Source organism: Pogoniulus pusillus, chromosome 12 (genome assembly GCF_015220805.1).
Source record: "Pogoniulus pusillus isolate bPogPus1 chromosome 12, bPogPus1.pri, whole genome shotgun sequence".
Classification (NCBI taxonomy): Eukaryota; Metazoa; Chordata; class Aves; order Piciformes; family Lybiidae; genus Pogoniulus; species Pogoniulus pusillus.
Window position 1 is genome coordinate 19,034,618 of NC_087275.1, and position 19,620 is coordinate 19,054,237.

General features: G+C 42.0%; 1 protein-coding gene across 2 annotated transcripts; it reads left to right on the top strand.

The window, feature by feature from the left end:
- The first annotated feature begins 1,419 nt into the window (after positions 1-1,419).
- On the top strand, positions 1,420-17,482 carry ETS2 (ETS proto-oncogene 2, transcription factor). Of its 2 annotated transcripts, none has more exons than XM_064152531.1 (10): positions 1,420-1,690; positions 5,019-5,090; positions 8,280-8,400; positions 10,528-10,647; positions 11,085-11,285; positions 12,113-12,196; positions 13,028-13,270; positions 13,407-13,670; positions 14,794-14,912; positions 15,849-17,482. In XM_064152531.1, exons 2-10 carry the CDS (start codon positions 5,019-5,021, stop codon positions 16,062-16,064), a joined length of 1,440 nt encoding a protein of 479 aa, XP_064008601.1. In that variant the 5' UTR covers positions 1,420-1,690; the 3' UTR covers positions 16,065-17,482. The 2 variants fall into 2 exon arrangements, with proteins under 2 accessions (XP_064008601.1, XP_064008602.1); XM_064152532.1 differs by lacking the exon at positions 1,420-1,690 and adding an exon at positions 3,326-3,346.
- The last annotated feature ends 2,138 nt before the right edge of the window (positions 17,483-19,620 follow it).

The window sequence follows — 19,620 nt, forward strand, 5'->3', positions numbered from 1 at the left end:
TTACTGGGCTCCTATTACAAGAAGTTACAACCGTATGACACAAGTGTTAATTTGAAGTGGGAGTTAGTTTAAATAAAGAAAGGTGTAATAGCAAGCTTAAAGAACAGCTTTTAAAGTGCAGTTTAGGTCCCTAGCGTTCACTGAAAACCAGAGAAGCCAAGGGTGGAAGCAACAAGAAACTGTGACTCCCAAGATTTTCCTCTTAAAGCCTGGTTATTTACCACTACCAAGGACTGCATCTGTAAACTGTGAGGTGGGCACTCTGGACACAGACTGCCAGGCAGGTCCCCATGGCACCTACAGCATCCCCGCCTCTCTCTGACCAGAGAGTGCAATGTGACAGCCAGTAGACAAACAGGTCTCACACCAAGACATCGCCAGGACAAAGCTACAATGCACGACCAGACCAGGCAGTTGGGAAGCTTGCGCAGATATTCCCCATTGGGTGTACCCAACTGCATGTGACATCACATAAAAGTAGTTAGTTGTAGGTAATGCGGCAAGAGTCAGGAATGTTGGGGAGCTCCAACAAGTGTACAACAGAGTATGAAAATCAGCCCATGCCTCCAGCCTCTCTGCCCAACGAATTTCTCCAGTCTCTAAGGGGGGATCTCGCTGACAAAATAAATTTAACAAGAAGTTGTACTTTGGTGGGATAGAGCTCCTTCCAATTTTCCAAGGGCTACCAAATTTTTTCAAGGTGTGAGGAATGGCAGCTGTGTTTTGCTGACTTGCAGCACTTGGATCTGCAATTTACAGTATGAAGCTGCCAGTACAGCTCTTACACTGCATCTAGTTTATATTAAGAACTCCCCAAAATAATGGTAGAAGACGCAACACGGCACAATTGCTGAATTCCTACAGTAGCAAGTGCCATAGTTTACTTATAAAAATAGACCATTTATACAGATATTTGGACTTTATGGGTTAATATTCCTAACCTTCTCTATCCAGGAGACAGCTATAAATAAAAAACAAGTATGGAAAACGTTCAGTGGGAATTACCTCCTGTATAGCTGGTGTGAAATCTGTATTTCTGAACGAACTAAAACTGCGTTTCTCTCTCCCCTGCCCACCAGCACCTGGCAGGGAGGAGGCGTCAGGGCACGGCCCAGCCGCAAGGCAGCCCCCACGGGCCCGGAGCGACTCGGCCGGGATCAGTGAATCCAGCAGCGCTGCCCCCGCGGCCGTAACGACGGCAACGACGACGACGACGACGACAACAACCAAGTCCGCGGCGGCAAAAGGGGCCGGGCTTGTGAGGAGGCGGGCCCCGCCGCCGCCACCTCCCCCTGCCCGCTGAAGAGCGCCTGAGAGGGCGGGTGGCACAGCAAAGCTCGGCACCGCTCGGCTCGGCGCGATTGTGCTCAGCGCGACTCGGCACGGAACAGCACGGGCCGCCAGCGGCGGCAGCGGCGGCAGCAGCAGCAGCTCAGTCGGCAGCGCCCACGCACCCGCCGCCGGGCAACCGCCTTCTCTTCCTCCTCCCGCCCCCCTTCCTCCTCCAGGACTCCTCTGGGATCAAGCCGCCGCCGCTCCTGGTGCTGTTGTTGGCCGGCTCTGCCACATCGAGGATATTTTGGCTCTCGGAGGGGCAGCAACGCGTGGGTTTTTTTTCGACTCTGTGTGGTGCCGGTGCCGCCGGGAAGGGACGAAGAGGAGCAGGCGAACCGCCGCACTCAGGGGCCAGGTGAGGCGGGGGCGGTGGCAGGAAGGGGGGCGGGTTGCCGACACGCACCGGCCCGTTCTGCGTCGCTCATCCCCCGGAGGGTCTAAGCGGCCGCCCGAGGAAGCCGGGCATGGCTCCCAGCCCCTTGCAGGCGGAGGTGCGGCCGGGCGACCTCCTTCGCGGGCGCTGGCGCTGGCAGACTCCGCGGCAAAGCGGGTCGGCGGAGAGGACGGCGCGGTGCGCAGCCGGCGGCGGGAGACTCGTCCGCAGCGGCCGTGGGCAGGGATGCCTGGGCGAGGCGGCCCGCGCCGAGAGGAGGGGGTTAAAGGGCAGCGCGCTCTGGCCTCGGTCGGTACTTGAAAGGGAGTTGGGACACGCTGGGCTGCCTGATCTCCGCAGCCAGCTTTCGTGCGGGCGAGTGTGTCCTGGGGGTGAAAAGGCATACCGCGCTCGCTCGGCTGTCCCATCCGTGCGTGGGGAGCCCGGCAGTGGCGCGGGGGATCAGCACTGCTTCCAAGGCAGGCAGTTGTCTTTCTTCACCTACTGATGCAGGGTTGTTTTTCTTTTTCTCTATCGGGAGCGTGAATTTGCCATTATAAAACAATCTTAAAAGAACCCAAAACCTAACAACCCACAATCAGTAGAGATAGCTTGCTGACACTAGTGTGATTTATCGTAGAATCACAGGATCAGTCAGAGTTGGAAGGGACCACAAGGATCATCTAGTTCCAACCTCCCTGCCATGGGCAGGGACACCCTCCCCTAGAGCAGATTTATTTCTCTATGTGGGTGATTCCGAGCTGAATCCAGCTGTGGGCAACCACCTGGCTATTGCTAAAAAGAAGGTGATCAGAATTCAGCAGTATTAGTTAATAAGTGCCTGATCCTGTTGACCCTGTTCTGGTTCACCCACTCAGCTATGCGGGGGTGTTGAAGAAGGTGTCCTGCCAGTTAAACCAATTATAGCTGGCGAGTAGCAGTCATCGGCGTTAGTGGAGGAGTTGGAAGTGAGGCCCAGTCACACCCTGGCGTATGTCGTGTCTTTCCTGAACTTAAACAGTAGCTTTCGAAGTCCAGCTGAAAACCAGCTTTAACATTTTGTGCCATAAAAGCCTTATTGCCTTTTCAGCTCTGCTCGTCTTGTGGTACCTCCATAAGGGTTCTGCATCTCAGGGCTGCAAACTTGTACTGCAGCCGGGGATAAAGCTGATGTACAAGTAAAGGATATATAAATGCATAACGACCTGAGATTTGCTTGGAGGAATCAAAACGGAGCATTACAAAACGTGCTAAAGGTCTTCTGTGTTGTCAGACAGGAGCTCAATGTCTAGTTCTTCAAAGCTGTGTTGTGCTTCACAGGCAAGGCCACAGAACAAAACAAGCAGCCTAACATCGAGAAACAGTGACTTGGGTTAATGAGCAATGACATGTAATGAAGACTTTGTTTAAACCTTTTGTTTTAGGGCCCTAAATATTTCTAAACAAAACAAACAAACCAAAGCAACCTCAACCAAAACCAGGATGGAGAGAATCCCAGTTCTTTTGGTCAATGGGGAAGTTGCTAACTGAATTTGGATAGAAACCAGAACTGGACCTGAAAGCGACAGAAATCATATTTGTAGTCCTAACCTGAAATCAGTTCTAAACTTTACTGTTCTCACAAGTGCTTTCCAATTGGTAAGACTTGCAGCTATTTATCCTAGACACCAAAGCAGATTTCAAAGGGGGTGTTTGCTGTATGCTCTTTTAAAAGCTCAGCTGAATGCAAGGATAAACAGTTGTTTAAACTGTGGCAAATTTAATAAAAAGATTAGGATGCTTGCTGGGTGAGACTCCTGCTGTGTAAAATTCTTTGCTGCTCAATGACGTGTAATTTAGATCAAATATTTGTACATGGTATTTGAGGTGAAAACTGTTCGTTCAGTTAGGTTATACTTTTGGGTAACATTAATGAAGTGTCAGTGGAATATTCCTTTTATAGTCAGTTGATTCATTTCAGCTATAAGCCCTATCTGATAATAATGAAGTTGCAGTGGGCCTTTCAGAATAAATGGTCTTGTTTGGGGCATTTTAAATGATCAACCGTATAAGAGGATGAAAGGGTTCCTTGTCTTTGGCTGTTGGATGCTTTTATTCTCCTCTTTCTGATGTGGATGGCTCTTAAATGTGTTACCATTTTAAGAACCTGGGCCCTTTTTGTTAAGGTCCTAACTTAGCATCTTCTAAGTTTAAGGCTGCTCCTTGTGTTAACATGTCTAATGAGAGAACTTGTGTGTATAAGTGATCACAGTTTTGTTAAAATATCAACAGTGTCCTCTGTGACAGTTTCAGTACAAATGTATGTTTTCAGATAGTTTCTATGGAGCAAGAGAATTTAACCCAATACAGTGGGAAAAAAAAAAAGGGCAAACTATTGACAGAGAATTTGCTGCAGTTTAGTGTGATAAGGTATCGTTCCCCAACACCTATATTACAGCATCTTGATAAACCAGAACAATGACCGTAAAACTGGCTTTATTCCTTATGTTTGATCTCTCCCATAGGTCAGTCAAAGGATAAGAATCTTATCACTCTTTTGTTTAAGTAATGTATAGGAGAACAAGTTCTACAGGCCTCACATAACCCTATTCCTGGTAATACAGGCAACGTAGTATGGCTTTGACTTCAGTAGCACGAAGGTGTTGATCAACCCTTTAAATAGGATATTTTGCTATAAGCCCTTTTCAATTACAACTTAAGCTCTCTGAAGTTTTTATTAATATGTTAATTCCATGTTTATAAAATGTACAAGATCACATGGCTTGGAGATGCTTTACCTAGTAAATACAGCAGGTCTCTGTATTGGCTTTAATGATTAGTTGTGAAAGGGGTGGATTTTGTACATGAAGGTATCTTTCTCTGAGTGCCCCATTGCTTCTCTTCCTTCCTTTGAAAGCTGAAGTCCAAAATGAGTCATGGCATGTGAGCAGGAATACAGTAATGAAAAATAACACAAATCTGAATCTAAGATAATGAGTAGAAGCTGGAAAATATCTCAAAGTGATAGTTGCTGGACAAAGGACTTTTGTAGGCTTTTCAGACTAACAGAATAAGGTACTAAAAGCCCTCACATCGGGTATCAGAAGCTAACTGTCCTGTTGTTGACTCGCTTCCTAAAACTTCAACAACAGCAATGTCTGTGAAAGGTCTTCCATTTAAAAAGCTGCTCAAGCAAGATGCAAGTCAAGGTGTGAGCAATAAGAAGGAAAGCTTTCCCTGTTCTGTAGCCTGTACTTAAGCAGGGAAATATATCTATTAATATGCTTGCTTCTTTGTAGCAAAATTTTTCATGTGACCTCTTTCTTTTCAGATGAGTGATTTTGGGCTAAGGAACATGGATCAAGTAGCTCCTGTGTCTAACATGTACAGAGGCATGCTCAAGGTAAGTACTCTTGAGCTGTCACCTTCTAAATGCAAGTGGAGCATCTTCAGCTACTGCATTTTTTGTGTTTTTATTAATGCTGGCACAGGAATTGTATAGCTATGACAGAGTGAACAGAAATATATGGGGGTTAATTTCTTCCTTGTAACCTCTAATCTTCTAGAATATTTACACTGATTACAGTAGAGATCTGTAAAGCAGAACTGAAATAGGAAATGTGAATCTTGTACCCCCAACTCCCTCTCCCAAGGAGACTCCCTCTGTGCTTCAAATCCTAAGATTTTGAAAATGAGAGGTAGACAAGAAGTGATCTTAAATCTATTTGAGTTGGTAGAACTTTTGTCTAAATAAAGATTGAAGAGGTGGTATATATCTTTAACTTGATGGGACTGGCAGAGGCTGTTCTGATATAACTGGTTAGGTCTGATTGATTCAAGAGCATTGTATGAAAAAAAAATCACTATATGCAACTATGTGAAATGGAAGTGAAATAACAAAATTATTAACTACATTTTATCTTTAGGTAGGCTGTGTTTGTTAGCAGTCTTGTTTGGAGAGTAACTTAGAAAATAAGGGCAAATGAGAAGCAAACTCAGTCCTTTAAGGGCTTTCTTCCTCCCCATTTATGCAGGTTGCTTTTTAATGTCAGTATATATATTTTTTTTAACACAATATTGATCAGTGTAAACCAAACAAAAATGAGGAAGACTCTTTCTGCTCTCATTAGCTTTGAGGAATGTTCTTCAAAACAGTTAGTGAGACTGGCATGCTAGCTTCTCTGTTTTGTGTCACCTCTTAGCTTTCCCTCCTGGCTATAACAATAAAATCCAGAAAAGATCCCCCAGTGTAACAGCTGTGTGCTCTGTTTGTTACACAGTAGTTGTTCTATGTACTTTAGTCAAAACAGAGACTTGTGTTCTGCTATTCTGTAGGGCTGTCTACATTTCTTTTTTATTTTGTTCTGTAGTAATTACTCTTAAATATTGTGAAAAGGCAAATGAAATGGTTGATAGGGCAAGCAGAACTTATTCCACTTTAGTTTTTTTTACTCTTACTACTATTAAATCAAGAAGCAGCTTAAACATTAATTTTCTCTCTTGTTTTTTTGACATACGAAGCTAGCACAGTATAGATTTTACTCGCACGCATGCCACGGCATTTTTTCCAGTGACTCAGGATAAGGGTCAGCTGTTTACACAAAACGCAGGAGTTTCCAGATTGTGTTGAAAGAACTTGCCCTTTCTTTTAGGTACTGGCAATGAGTCACTGCTTTTATCTAGTAATGCAAAAAGAATCTTTTACTAGCAGACTTGGCAATTGTTATGAGCTTGTTTCATTCAGATGTGAGCCTTCTCATGGGTTGACTTTGACTGCAGTTTTGGGGGTTCCTGAACCAAGTGTACGCAATTTGTCTCTGCTGACCTGTGCTTAGAAGAGATTTTTGTCAGCCAAGACATGAAAGGGTTTACTTTACTAGTAAAGTGAAGTTTTTTTTTCTTCTATGCAATGTATGCTTTCATAATATACGTTCTAGGATGTAGTACAGCTCGGTATAAAATACAACTAAAGAGTTACGCTTCCTTGTTTCTTACTGGGGTTAATGTAATTGGGAGATCAGGGAGAAAGATGACACACGGCATATGAAAGGCACCTGGTGCAACAGACTCCAAGCCACTGAAACTTTGTGGTGACATAAAAAGGGAAGTTAGAGACTGTGAGGAAATGTTAATACTCATTTCCTATTCCAGAAATGTTCAGGATGCTTTTGGATGGCACATGAATACTGTCCTGGAAAATCTTTTGCCTTGTGCTCAGTGAAAACCTCTACCTTGGCATAAGCTGGCAGACTGGTGGATTCCTAAGACACACGAGCATTTGCATATTGCCTTTGTCTTTAGCTGCCACGGGCAAGCTGTAGCTTTCCAGAGGAATCTTCTATCAGGTGCTTTAAAAAAAATCTCAATGGCAACTTTTATCCATCTGTGCCTTTATAGATAATACAGATAAAGTTTCCTTGTGACTAACAGGAAAATTGCATTATTTATTGGGCTCTTTTTAAAAGTCACTTCCTCCTCTATTAACATTCCCTGTGCCACCCAAAGACTAACATGGCTGGGGGGGATCTGGTCAAAATACTAGTATCTCTAGCATACAGAACTGGCACAAGTCAAGTTTGGAAGAAGTTAGATTTTTTTCAAAATGCAACAACAGTTATTGAATGTTGCTACTATATCAGTAGAAGTCACTTTTATCTGGAATTCACTTTTTATCAGTCTTGTTTACCCCTTTCTGAATAATGAAGCTAGCAGTGTTTCACTGAGCATATGAGCGCATAGAAGACTGCAAAATGTGGTCACTGGCAAATGCAGTAACTCAGGAGTATGGTAGTCACAGCAAAGGAGGAATCAGAGATTGTCAGGGGCCTGAAGGCACCTCGAAAGATCATCCAGTCCAACCCCCCTGCCAGAGCAGGATCACACAGGAATGCATCCAGGCGGGTTTTGAATATCTCCAGAGAGGGAGATTTCACAACCCTCCTGGACAGCCTGCTGCAGTGTTCTGTCAGTTCTTCCTTCAATTCTTTCTAAAGCTGGATGCAGAGCTTCAAGTGATGTGGTTCACATTAAATTTTTCCTTTAAAAACAAAACCTCAAAAAAACAACAACAAACCAACCAAACAAAACCAAGCACAAAAAAAACCCCAACAAAATGAGAACAAAATCCACCTGCAGTAGGTTTTGCACTAGCAGTTGTTTTCCCACAACTTACTGATTCTGCCTGTGCCATCAATTACTCATGAGGTAAATAGTCAGTTTAAAGGGTTAAGGAAATAAGGGTCTCTTTAAAATATACCTGGAAATAAATTTACACATGCACACACACACATGCATTCTCTATTGTTAAAAGCCTCAATGACAGGAAAACTAAGAATATTCTCAACTTGACTTTCTGTAACCTGCAGGACGTGGCCCCCAGCTAATTCTGTGGTCTGATTGTTAATTGTTTTGTATGAGAAGCTATGCTATCATTGTGTGTATGCTTCAAAAACACAAGTTAGAGGATTCAGTCTAGGGGATGTGCGTGATCTCCAAATTGAGGAAATCTAGCCTAGCCACTTCCTAGCAGTGAAACTGACAGTGCTCTAGCAAAATGCTTAAACCAGCTTTTGTTTATTTTGTTGCTTTGCAGCGTCAACCAGCATTTGACACCTTTGATAGCTCAAACTCTCTCTTTGCTGGATATTTTTTCTCACTAAATGAAGATCAAACACTTCAAGAAGTGCCAACAGGATTTGATTCTACTTCTTACGGTAACTTTTCTTTATTCCTTAGTCCAGACAGCAGGTCAGAAGGAAAGTTCTGTTGTCTAACTAGCAGTTCATGACTACATTCTTATTACAAGTGCAGCACATATTTCCCTAAAAAGGAGTGATTTAGTACACAGACTTGATTTTGTCCACTTGAGTTGTTTTGGGGATAGCTGCTGTTCTTTGTGCTGAAAAGGAACGGGTGCTGGAATTTAGTAGCCTAATTGACTGTTCATAGTTCTAACTACAAAGGCTTCTTCTAAGAGACTTCAAAAATTGCTAAAAGGAAAATATTACAAGTATATTGAAATGTGCAACATCTCAACTATGATTAAAATGCAAGTATTCTTCAAGCATCTTTCTTGATGTTCTGGTGTTAAATCCCACTGTGATGTATGCTGCATGCCTTAAACAGGAGTTGGGATGTTTTTGTTTATTGCATGTAGGACAGTACCTACAAACTACACCTACTACAGTTCTGAAATCCTTGACAAAACAAGTTTTGTCCAAAATGCAGGTATTGTACTTGATGTTGCACTTATTTCCCCAAAGGCAATGGGGGAAAAATCACCAGCCCTCAAACATCTGAAAACCACCAGGCTTTGTTCTAATGTGTTTCTAATCAGTCACTTGCTCAGGTCAGCAGAGCAAGTCTTAGCAGATATTGAGGATGGGTGTGGTAAAAACACTGGTTAAGCAAGGGCTGGTAATGAGCTCCACTTGCTGGGTCAAATGGAGTCTGTAAATAGTGTAGGAGAATGAGAAGAGCTGCACCATAGCTTTATGAACTGACTAGGAGTCTGTCAAGTTCATTACCTCTATATACTCTGCCACAGTTATATGCAGAGCTCCTTCAAATTTATCCTGCTTATGAGTTCTCAGAAGTTCTCAGATATTCAGGGACAGAGGAGCAAGTTGATTGTCTTCAAATTGCACCTAATTTAATGACACCAATCACAAACAAAATATCAGTAAAAGGTTTCCTAACCTGAAACATCTAAGTGGTGTGGTTGGCTTTCTTCAATTTAGATGTAAAATATGGCATCTTCTGGTCAAAACTGCCCAGTAAGAAGGGTAGAGTGGAAGTTAATTTTGTCCTTAAAGTGGAATCTACTTGCAAATTTAAAAATCAGTTAAGAAGATTAATAATTTATACTGGCATAGGATGGTGCTGACTTTGAATTTTGTAGTGCTGTTTAGACACTGGTTACCAGTCACACTTGTTTGGATGATAGAATAATCTATTGCACCATGTACTGGAGTGATTGAAGGATGCATAGGAGGTCTGAAATACAGTTCACTGGAAAAGCAGCATTACGTAGTGCAAGCTGGTTTTTCACAACCCTACTATTGGTTACTTAACTCTCAAACTAAGGGCTGGAGTTCCAAGGAATCACAGCTTCACAAAATGTTAGGTATTGGAAGGAACCTGAAGAGATCATTGAGTCCAACCCTTCTGCTAAAGCAAGATCACCTAGGGCAGGCTGCACAGGAACGCATCCAGGCAGGTTTTGAAAGTCTCCAGATAAGGAGACTCCACAACCTCTCTGGGCAACCTGTTCCAGTGTTCCATGAGCCTCTCCATGAAGAAGTGTCTCCTTGTATTGAGATGGAATCTCCTGTTTTCTAGCTCGCCCCCATTGCTTTTTCTCCTGTCACAGGGCACCACCAAAAAGAGACTATCGCCTTCATCTTGACACCCCTCAGATATTTATAGACATTGATAAGGTCCCGCAGTCAGAGGTCAAATTATAGGTGACAAAATGGGAATAAGCAGTCTCATATTTCCATAAACAACACCACAACAAAAAAACCACATCCCAAAATCCACAAAGAAACAAGGTAAAGGTGTTCTGCAACAAAGGCACTTTATGTAACCACTATGCTAAATGAGGGTCTATATGATGGAGTGCTGCAAAGCTTTAATATATAGTATGATGCAATTTTATCAAGCTAGTAGCACAGAGATTTTAGTGTGAAAATGGACCTGTGGTGTAAAAATACCTAGTTTCTAGCATCCTTTTTGTGAACTCCAAATAGTGCAGCAAAATCCTGTCACTTCTTTCACTGGTCTGAAATTCAATGTTCCTTCTTTTTTTTTTTTCCCTCCACCCTTTTTCTTTCTTGTAGAGTCCAACAACTGTGAATTGCCTCTGTTAACCCCGTGCAGTAAGGCTGTGATGAGTCAGGCCTTGAAAGATACTTTCAGTGGTTTCACAAAGGAACAGTGTCGGCTGGGCATCCCAAATAGTAAGTGTTTACTATTTATAAGCTGCTTTTTTTTTCATACTAAGGAGGCAACTGAATAGCATCTCATTCAAAAGAGAAAGGATGATGTCAGTAGGAAATAAAAGAATGGATCCTATGTGAATTTGGCACAGCTTGACTTGGAAAGACCAGACTTGCTGGTATTAAAAATGGGTGCATGGAGAGCTCATGCATTGGCATCATAAGAGAGAATCAAGTAAGCTGAGGACATCTCTGATTACACGTGACTGCAGGAAGAAGAGAGGGCTGTTTTGGTTGGGGGTTTTGTCTTTTTTTTCTTTAAGAATGCATTCATTCTAAATTCATTCAGAACTAAGTAACATGGGTAAACAATTTTTTTCATTCATTGCCTTCTACTGAAGATTATTTGGCAAAGGTCAGGAGTTATCTCTGAATGCCGGATATTTTCTCTCTTGCAGATCCTTGGCTGTGGACAGAACAGCAAGTCTGCCAGTGGCTTTCATGGGCTACCAATGAATTTAGCTTGGTGAATCTGAATTTTCATCAGTTTCTTATGAGTGGTCAGGAATTATGCAACCTGGGCAAGGAGCGTTTCCTGGAACTGGCACCTGACTATGTGGGTGATATTCTGTGGGAGCACCTGGAACAGATGATAAAAGGTAGTTACAGAGCCAGAAACAGCTTTTGTTTTAAGGCTTTTCTAACAGAAACAGTATACTTTTAGCACTTTTTTCATTATGGAGGGTTTTTGTTACATATGAAAACTCAAACTTTAAAGTTTGATTAATACAATCATCAAGATTATTAATGCATCTTTGCTATGCAAAGCACAGATGCAGATATCAGCAGAAATCATTCTGTGTTCATGCTATGGACCTATTGTGATCAGGTTTTATTTGGATGAATCAATGAAATGAATTGGATAGGACAAGGCTACTGTAATACCCCATTTGAAAAAGAAATCTACCACAACACAAAAGACAAACAAAACCCAAATTAACTAAGAGATAGACAAAAAATAATTCACTTCTTATTATATGTTTTCTGCTTTGTTCCTTTTTTAATGTGTTTTGTGGTAATTCAATGAATGAATGTAAAGACAAAGACACCTAGAAGCGTCTTAGATGAACACTGCTGGTAGTGCTAAAACCCTACATGCAGTGTGCTGTCATTTCTGCTGGGCATGGAGTGTAATGTTCAGTAGTTGCTTATGTTAAAGACTTGGATCTTAAAAACATGCTGCAATTGCTGTTTTAGAGTGTTGTTTATGTTAAAATGGGTCTGGTATGAAGCTTTTCAAGCCTACTGGAAGTTGGCTAAGGGGACATTTTATATGATTATTTTTTCCAAAGAGAGGATGTAGTGCAGTATGTTTGTAAAATTTAGTGAATAAGGACTCCAGAACACTAGATTCAGAAGCTTTTAGCAGCATATAGGTCAGATCTTTAAAACAAAATCAAATTCTCTCTTTTTCTCCTCTCCTCAGAAAGCCAAGAGAAGACGCAGGACCAATATGTGGAAAATTCTCATCTCACCTCAGTTCCTCATTGGGTCAATAATAATTCCTTAAGTAAGTGTTTTGTGAAACTCAACATTGTGCATCTCTTAGGTTATTGTAAGCATGTTACAGATCCCATTTTGAAAACAAAATAAAAGCACACCAGTGCTTTGGTATGCACCAAAGGCTACATTTGTGGAGCAGAAAGAGCGCTCTCACCTCTAGCAAAGAAAGTCAAGAAACAGCATCACTGGGAAGCAGCAAATGTTATGTGTAGGCATTCTTGAAGAATATTGAAGCCTAATAGAGCTTGAGAGGCTGCCTGGGGTGGGGGTGTGGAGTCTCCGTCTCTGGAGATATTTGTGACCCACATGGATGTATTAGCTGTGTGATCTGATATAGGTGGTCCTGCTTTGGCAGAGGGGTTGGATTAGATGATCTTTTGAGATCCCTTCCAGCCCCTAACCTTCCGTGATTCTGTGATTGAGAGCATGTGGGATGCAGTGATAGCTCCCCTGGATTCTCTGTGTTTCATTTCCTTTTACCACAGTATATCTTCAGTGCAACGTTATTACACCACTTAATTATGAGGGCCTTATTCAAAACTACTTAAGCTTCTGCAGCTTTCTGTAGCTTCCTTGAACAACAAACAATAGACATCTTTGTGGTCTGCAAATTGTAGAGGGAGATGTACAAGATGTGTTTTGAAGCCCATTGGTTGGAGATATTCTCATCAACTTCAACAGCCTTTCTAGTAGGCCTAGCATCTATCACTTGAGTCAGATTTTCATGGGAAAATTACTTCTTGATGGCACAGATGTAGTAAAGTGTTGGTGGTGTATTAGTCTCTTTAGGGGTCTGCAGGGAGAATAATCTAATTAGTTCTTCTATTTCTTTCTTTAGCTGTTAATGTCGATCAGAACTCCTACGGTGTGCAAATGCCTGGATATCCTAAAGCCCTCAGTTATCCCAAACCAAGTCTCCTGACTGATGTCTGTCAGACTTCCACAGGACCAAGTCTCCTTGGTCCAGAACAAGAGTTTTCATTGTTCCCTAAAACCCAGGCAGATGCTGTTGGTGTGAACTACTGTGCAGTAAATCAAGATTTCCCAAGAAGCAATCTGAACTTGCTAATAGATAATTCTGGTGAGTTGTCATCTGCATGATAACTATGGGGCCAAGGCCATACTCTTCATGTCTTTTTCTGCTTTGCATGATTTATATATACAAGCTAGAGATGGATACAATAACAACACTTCTTCTGTTTGTTTGTTCCATAAAGGTAAGCTTAGAGAACATGAATCTAGTGACAGTGGTGCAGAAAGTTATGAAAGCTCAGATTCAATGTTACAGTCCTGGAACAGTCAGTCGTCATTGGTGGATTTGCAGCGTGTGCCATCCTATGAGAGTTTTGAAGATGACTGCAGCCAATCCTTGTGTCTGAGCAAACCTACAATGTCTTTCAAAGACTATATTCAAGAACGAAGTGATCCTGTGGAGCAAGGGAAACCAGTTATACCAGCAGCGATTCTGGCTGGCTTTACTGGTGAGTCGTGAAGCAAAATGGTTACTCCTCATCTTATGTAACCCCAATATCTTTTGTAAACCTTTACCATGGTGTTAAAGTTGTAGCATCGTAAGGTACACCTCACAGCTTAAGTCACACAGTATCACAGTATCATCAGGGTTGGATAGAATCATATTACAGTTTGGGTTGCAAGGGACCTCCAAAGGTCATCTAGTCCAGTCCCCCTGCAGTGAGCAGGGATGTCCTCCACTAGATCAGGTTGCTCAGACGTTAGCTGAGTCTGATCTTGAATATCTCCATGTATGCGGCCTCAACTACCTTCCTGGGCAACCTGTTGTAGTGTTCCACCACCCTCACAGTAAAGAACTTGTTCCTAACATCCATTCTAAAACTACACTTCTCCAATTTAAAACCATTGCCCCTCATCCTATCACTGCAGGCCTCTGTAAACAGTCCCTCTCCAGCCTTCTTGTAGGGCCCCTTCAAGTACTGGAAAGCTGCTGTTAGGTCAGCTTGGAGCCTTCACTTCTCCAGGCTCAACCCCGGCTCCCTCAGCCTGTCCTCACAGGAGAGGTGTTATTGTTATTAAATGTTATTGAAGGAAGTTTCATTGGACTATCCATCTAAAACAAGAACAGGCAGGTCTGTCAGAACACGTGAAAATCAAAAGCACTTTTTGATCTCTGAAAAAGAGGGAAACTTGGACAAAATCACCCACACTTGGGAATTTCCACAGGTGTTGGCTTGCCTGTTAAGAGCTTGTTCCTGTAGTCCTTACTGAAATTGTTGGGATTTTTTGGTTTTAGACATTTTTCTAAGCCAAGGGCTGCAGTACAAGCTTGAAGTGCCGTTGATAGGAGGTGGGAGTGAGGACTAAAGGATTCATATGGAAAGAAAGGACTTAGCTTGTGTGAAATCCTGTGTTTCCATGAAAAAGCTTACTTTAATGTGTTTAGGAGCAGATTTGTGCTATAGAGAAAACTTTAGATTTCGTTCTGATTAAAAAAAAAAAAAAACCACAAAAAAAGGTAAATCAGAGTAGCTAGAAAATCTCTGTGATATGAACATTGTCACATACATTGGTTGTTGTAGAAGCTTGCAGAAACATTAATTGTGGTTTCTTCCTGCCCCCTCTCAACAGGCAGTGGACCTATACAGCTATGGCAGTTCCTTCTGGAGTTACTGACTGACAAGTCCTGTCAGTCATTCATTAGCTGGACAGGAGATGGATGGGAATTTAAACTTGCTGACCCAGATGAGGTATGTGGCTAATTATAAAGAATAAAAGGATTTAGGGTCTGATCTTTCATCTGTGGGCCTAGTCCTGAATATAAAGCATTTATATGATCAGACACTTGCTGAAATCTCAATCTGCAAATGCTGTATTGTACAGTCAGGACTGCTGTGGGATGTCCACCTTTGCCTACCTCTCACTCAGAGGTATCAGCATTTGCTGGTAGTTAGGAGAATGTGTTGTATAGCTTAAAACTTTGAAGTGTGGTGTACAAAGTTAGTTCTCTTGGCAGTGTAGTTCTGTAGGTTAGCTTAGTGGATATTCTGGAATTAACAATGCCTGGGATTGCACAAAGGCATGGAGAAATTGCATTCTGCAAATCACCATTCTTTTGGATACACAACAATTGTGGTATTCCTGCATTGGAAATAACTGAGAACTTGCAGCTTTATTCATGAAAATAAACAGAAGGCAGTTTCACTTGGTGATACTGCTATCAGTAGGAAAGGTGTTGTATTAAGAGATGTGATGTAAAGTCCACTCAAGCTTTTATTAAAAAAAAAAATAGGGAAATTATTAATTCCAAGGACCTTCACATCATTCAACTTCCAGCTAAGGAACTGTCCCATGCTGCTCGCTAGCAAGTTAATGGATAAATGGTGTCTTGAGAGAGGAGAACTACTTCACATAAACTTGATCTCCTCAAGCATGTTTTGGCCCATGCACCACAAATAAGTGTCATTGTCTCTAATACTTGCTATCAGCCTCTTTCTCTGGAAGCTGCTGCTGCTAATTGTGGTGGGGCATGTTCAGCTGTAGGGTCAGCCACCAACTCTTAGGAGTTAGAAACATACAAATAATATAAAATACTCCGAGAAAGGGCTTTAGTAACTGTTTATCAGCCACCAACTAGAAAAACTTGAATAAACTCTTTGCATTTTGATTTCTTTTTGGACTGACAGGTGGCACGGAGGTGGGGAAGAAGGAAAAACAAGCCAAAGATGAACTATGAGAAGCTCAGCCGAGGCCTACGCTACTACTATGACAAGAACATCATCCACAAGACTTCAGGGAAACGCTACGTGTATCGCTTCGTGTGTGACCTGCAGAACCTGCTGGGGTACACAGCAGAGGAGCTGCACGCTATGCTGGGGGTGCAGCCCGACACGGAGGACTGAGCCTGATCATCTGATGCTGCAGGGGTGTAGAACATACGTTGGGACTGTGTCTGGAAACCATCTGCAGTCAATTCTTCTGACTGTTCAGATAGATGCAACTGTTGAGAAATAAGGACCTTATCTGATTTTGTAACCAGGGAGAGCTGGAAGGAAGTGGCCTTATTTCATCAGTGGCTTCGAGTGTTGCCATGTCAGGCACTTGAGCAGCATGGAAGTCAGCACAGACCCTAGCTCTGTCATGAAGTCACGAAATGCTCTCGGGTTAAGCATTTCGACTGCCTGTACTGCCGTATAAAGTGGTTTTGGCTATTTACACTGCCATTGTAATAATGGGTTGGCTTTAAAACCAAAGGTTGGATGAGGAACCAGTGATGCAGCAGAATTATTGCTCAGATATTTTAAAATACCATCTTGCTTACATCTTAGATCATGCAATTCATTAAAAAACAAACAAACCAACAAACTAATTTATTTCAAATGAGCAGTAAGGAAAATTGGTATCAGTTTTGTTCTAAAGCACATTTTGATAGTGCTCCAGAGATGTGCTGCATAGGTACACAAACGCTTTGTGTCCAAAACCAGATGTAGCAACTGTTAACAAAGCAACACAAAAGCCCCTTTGAAGAAGGGAAGGGAAATCATACCATTTCAATATTCAGTTTGTATATATGCTGTGATTCTTTTTGAAACTCTGTAATGTTCCTATTTAACAGATACTGTATAGTGTAAATTAAGCTAATTGTGTGTGTGTTTTCAAATAGGATGAATGTAAACTTCTTGGTTTGTTTTTTTTTTCCATGTTTGTCTAGGCTATACAACCTTCTGCAAATATTTAATTGGCCTGAGAGACAGCATAAGTGCTCAGTATGCATGCATATGGTATGCCTATGATATGAAATGGGGGGGGGAGGGCAAGCTGGCTCAGTATTTTGCCAAGACTGAAGCTGGCAATTCTTTGTGCATTTTGGCATTTCTACAAGAGACTAATGTTATGTTCTGGGACATAAAGGGCCTGTTTATGGTTTCTTCTGTAATTGAAAATGAAAATATTCATATGGATGAAATTACCTTTTTTTCTTTATAAATGGCATATGTTTTTCAACTTCTATGCATGTCCTTTTAAAAAGAATTTATATACAAGCCTTATTTTTTCAGTTGACTTGTCTCTTCTTCCTGTAGTTTACCCTGTATGATTAAAATATGAAGTCTATTTTTGGAAATAACTGTGACTCCTTTTCAGAGATCAGGAGGGATTTATGTAGCAGCTATTTTTACTGCAATAAAAAAAAAATCACTGGAAAAATGTACTTTGTAAGAAAGCTTTATTTTTTATCTGAGCTTGATGTACATTTAAATGTGGCGTACGTTGTGAGAGGTTGAAAAATATGAGCCTTCATTAAAACCTCTTGAAGATGAAAGTGGTATGTGTGCTTTTTCATTTGTAAGCTGTCACAGGAGTTCCTTTTTCGTTTGTGTTTGTTCAACACTTTATCCCTACCACCACCCCCAAACCTCTGCAGAACTAAAAAAAAATCCCCCTAAAACTGAACCAGTATGACCAGACTGATGAGGGCAGGGAGTTTACTGGAGAAAATTCTGCAGGAGTGCACAGGCAAGTGCATGGTCCCGACCCCAGTTAAATGTATGCAACTGCTCTGTGTTTAGATACTCAAGTTAATGCTGTTAGTGCTGTGCCTCTGAGAGAAAATTGCTTCTACGCTGAGGTGTACATCGGTGTGTGACCTCAGGGATGAAGACAGAAGAACCACTTACACTTAAACTGTCCCTGATCCTCTCCTGCAGAAAGGGAGCTAACTGTCTGGATTGTGTGCTTCATGCTCTTCCCTGTCCCTTCACCTTACAGACTATTTGCAGTAGGGAGACGTTTGCTCTCAAGCACACTTAAAAGGTAGAAAGTGCAGATATTAAAAATGCAGTGCTTCCCTAGGCTCCTTGATCTTTATTTCTACCAAACTGCAGCCGAGGCTTGGTGCTTTCCTTCTAATTCCCCAAGCATGCTGGTTTGGCAGCATGTTAAAACTTTGGAGGAAAAAGGAGGAGGTTGTTTGCTTTGGGGGTTGGTTGGTTGTTTTTGAGAATGGATTAATGTGAAAGGGTAGATGTGCATCTTGCAGTATGGCTCTGGTCTTCAAGCAGTTGCAGACATTGACCTTCAGCCTTGCTTTTATTACCCCTGTGAAGGAGAACAAGCCTCCCAGATTCTTTATCCCTTCACAGCAGGCGCTGCTGCAGGCCTGGATGCGTCTCAGTGGGTGCTGGCTCAGAGAATGGTCTCACACTAGTGACAAAGAGGATGTAAGAGCATAGACAAGTGCAATTCCTTGAGCTGAGCCAGGACTTGGCACAGAGGAAAGGAAAAAACCCAACACCTCAAATCAACAACCTTTCCTGAGTTTTGAGTAACACCCTTAAAAGTAGTGCTATGTATTACCTGCTATTGAACTGTGATCCTATATGACTTATTTTGGAGGAAATAACTTATGGTTTGTGAGGTTGGATATATTTGGGTTTGGCTTGTTGGTTTTTGTTTTTTTCCCTGAATGTGTCTGCAAAGTGTTAATCATCTTCTTAATCTGTAAAAGTTTCATTTTCAAGCTGTTTTCCAAGAACTGTTTCTTCATTTAGACTGAAAGTTTAGTTGCCTTTTGAGTGTTAGTTTCAACTTAGAGACTAGAGGGAAGTTTTCATCCCTCAGCAGAAAAAGGAATTTCATGATAGCAGAAGCAATGAAGTATCCCAATACAAGTAACTCATCCTAGTCTGTCTTCTAGAAGCAAAAACTGGTATCTTGCACTAGGTCAGTTCAACACAGGAGGCCAAGCTGTAACACAATGTGACCCAGAAAACAAAGGATATTTTGCTGCAGCACACAGAGAAAACATCACTCTGATTTCTCAGCCACCCAGCATCAAAGAGACTGTTGAAAGTAGTCTGGCTAAATTCCTTACCTTCTTCAGGACATGCCTCCCTGCCCTTTCAGCTGCCAGCTTTCCTCATGAGACAGCAGACAAAATAAAGTCTCACACTTGGCACTTGCCCGTGGTTGGCATGTCACTTCTAATAACAAAGTTCTACTTCAAAGCCTTCTTTGCTCTTTTTTTATTTTTTAAGTAAAAAAAAAAACTGGTAGAGCCCTATCCTAAATAAAACAACACCTCTGGGTTGGGGAAATCTCTAAGGCACAAACACTCAACATCCAATAAGCTATTGTGGGAAACATCTGCCTATTGCACCCCATACTTCTACTCAGTTCTCAGCTGCTGGCCATCATCATGTAAAGAGTAGGAGCATGAGAAACAGGGTAGATGATGGATCACTTATCCTACACTTGTGGCAGTAGGAGGAGAATCGGTCAAACCTGGCCACTCTTTGCTGGACCATTCCTGCTGTTATCCCCCAGGACATAATACAGTGTTCAGCCTATAGGACAAAATACCCCTTTTACTGCTAACTTAAGGACTCCTTGCCTTGCCTTGCCTGTGAGGAAGCACCCTGGCTGCTTTTTGCTGAATTGTCCTCTGGTATTGGAGACTAG

What these genes read in the sequence shown, in the direction of transcription:
- ETS2 (XM_064152531.1), top strand. Translation starts at nt 5,019, where the DNA reads ATGAGTGATTTTGGGCTAAGGAACATGGATCAAGTAGCTCCTGTGTCT. An exon ending in ATTTGATTCTACTTCTTACG is followed by an intron (nt 8,401 to 10,527) that starts GTAACTTTTCTT and finishes TCTTTCTTGTAG; the next exon opens with AGTCCAACAACTGTGAATTG. An exon ending in CCTGGAACAGATGATAAAAG is followed by an intron (nt 11,286 to 12,112) that starts GTAGTTACAGAG and finishes TCCTCTCCTCAG; the next exon opens with AAAGCCAAGAGAAGACGCAG.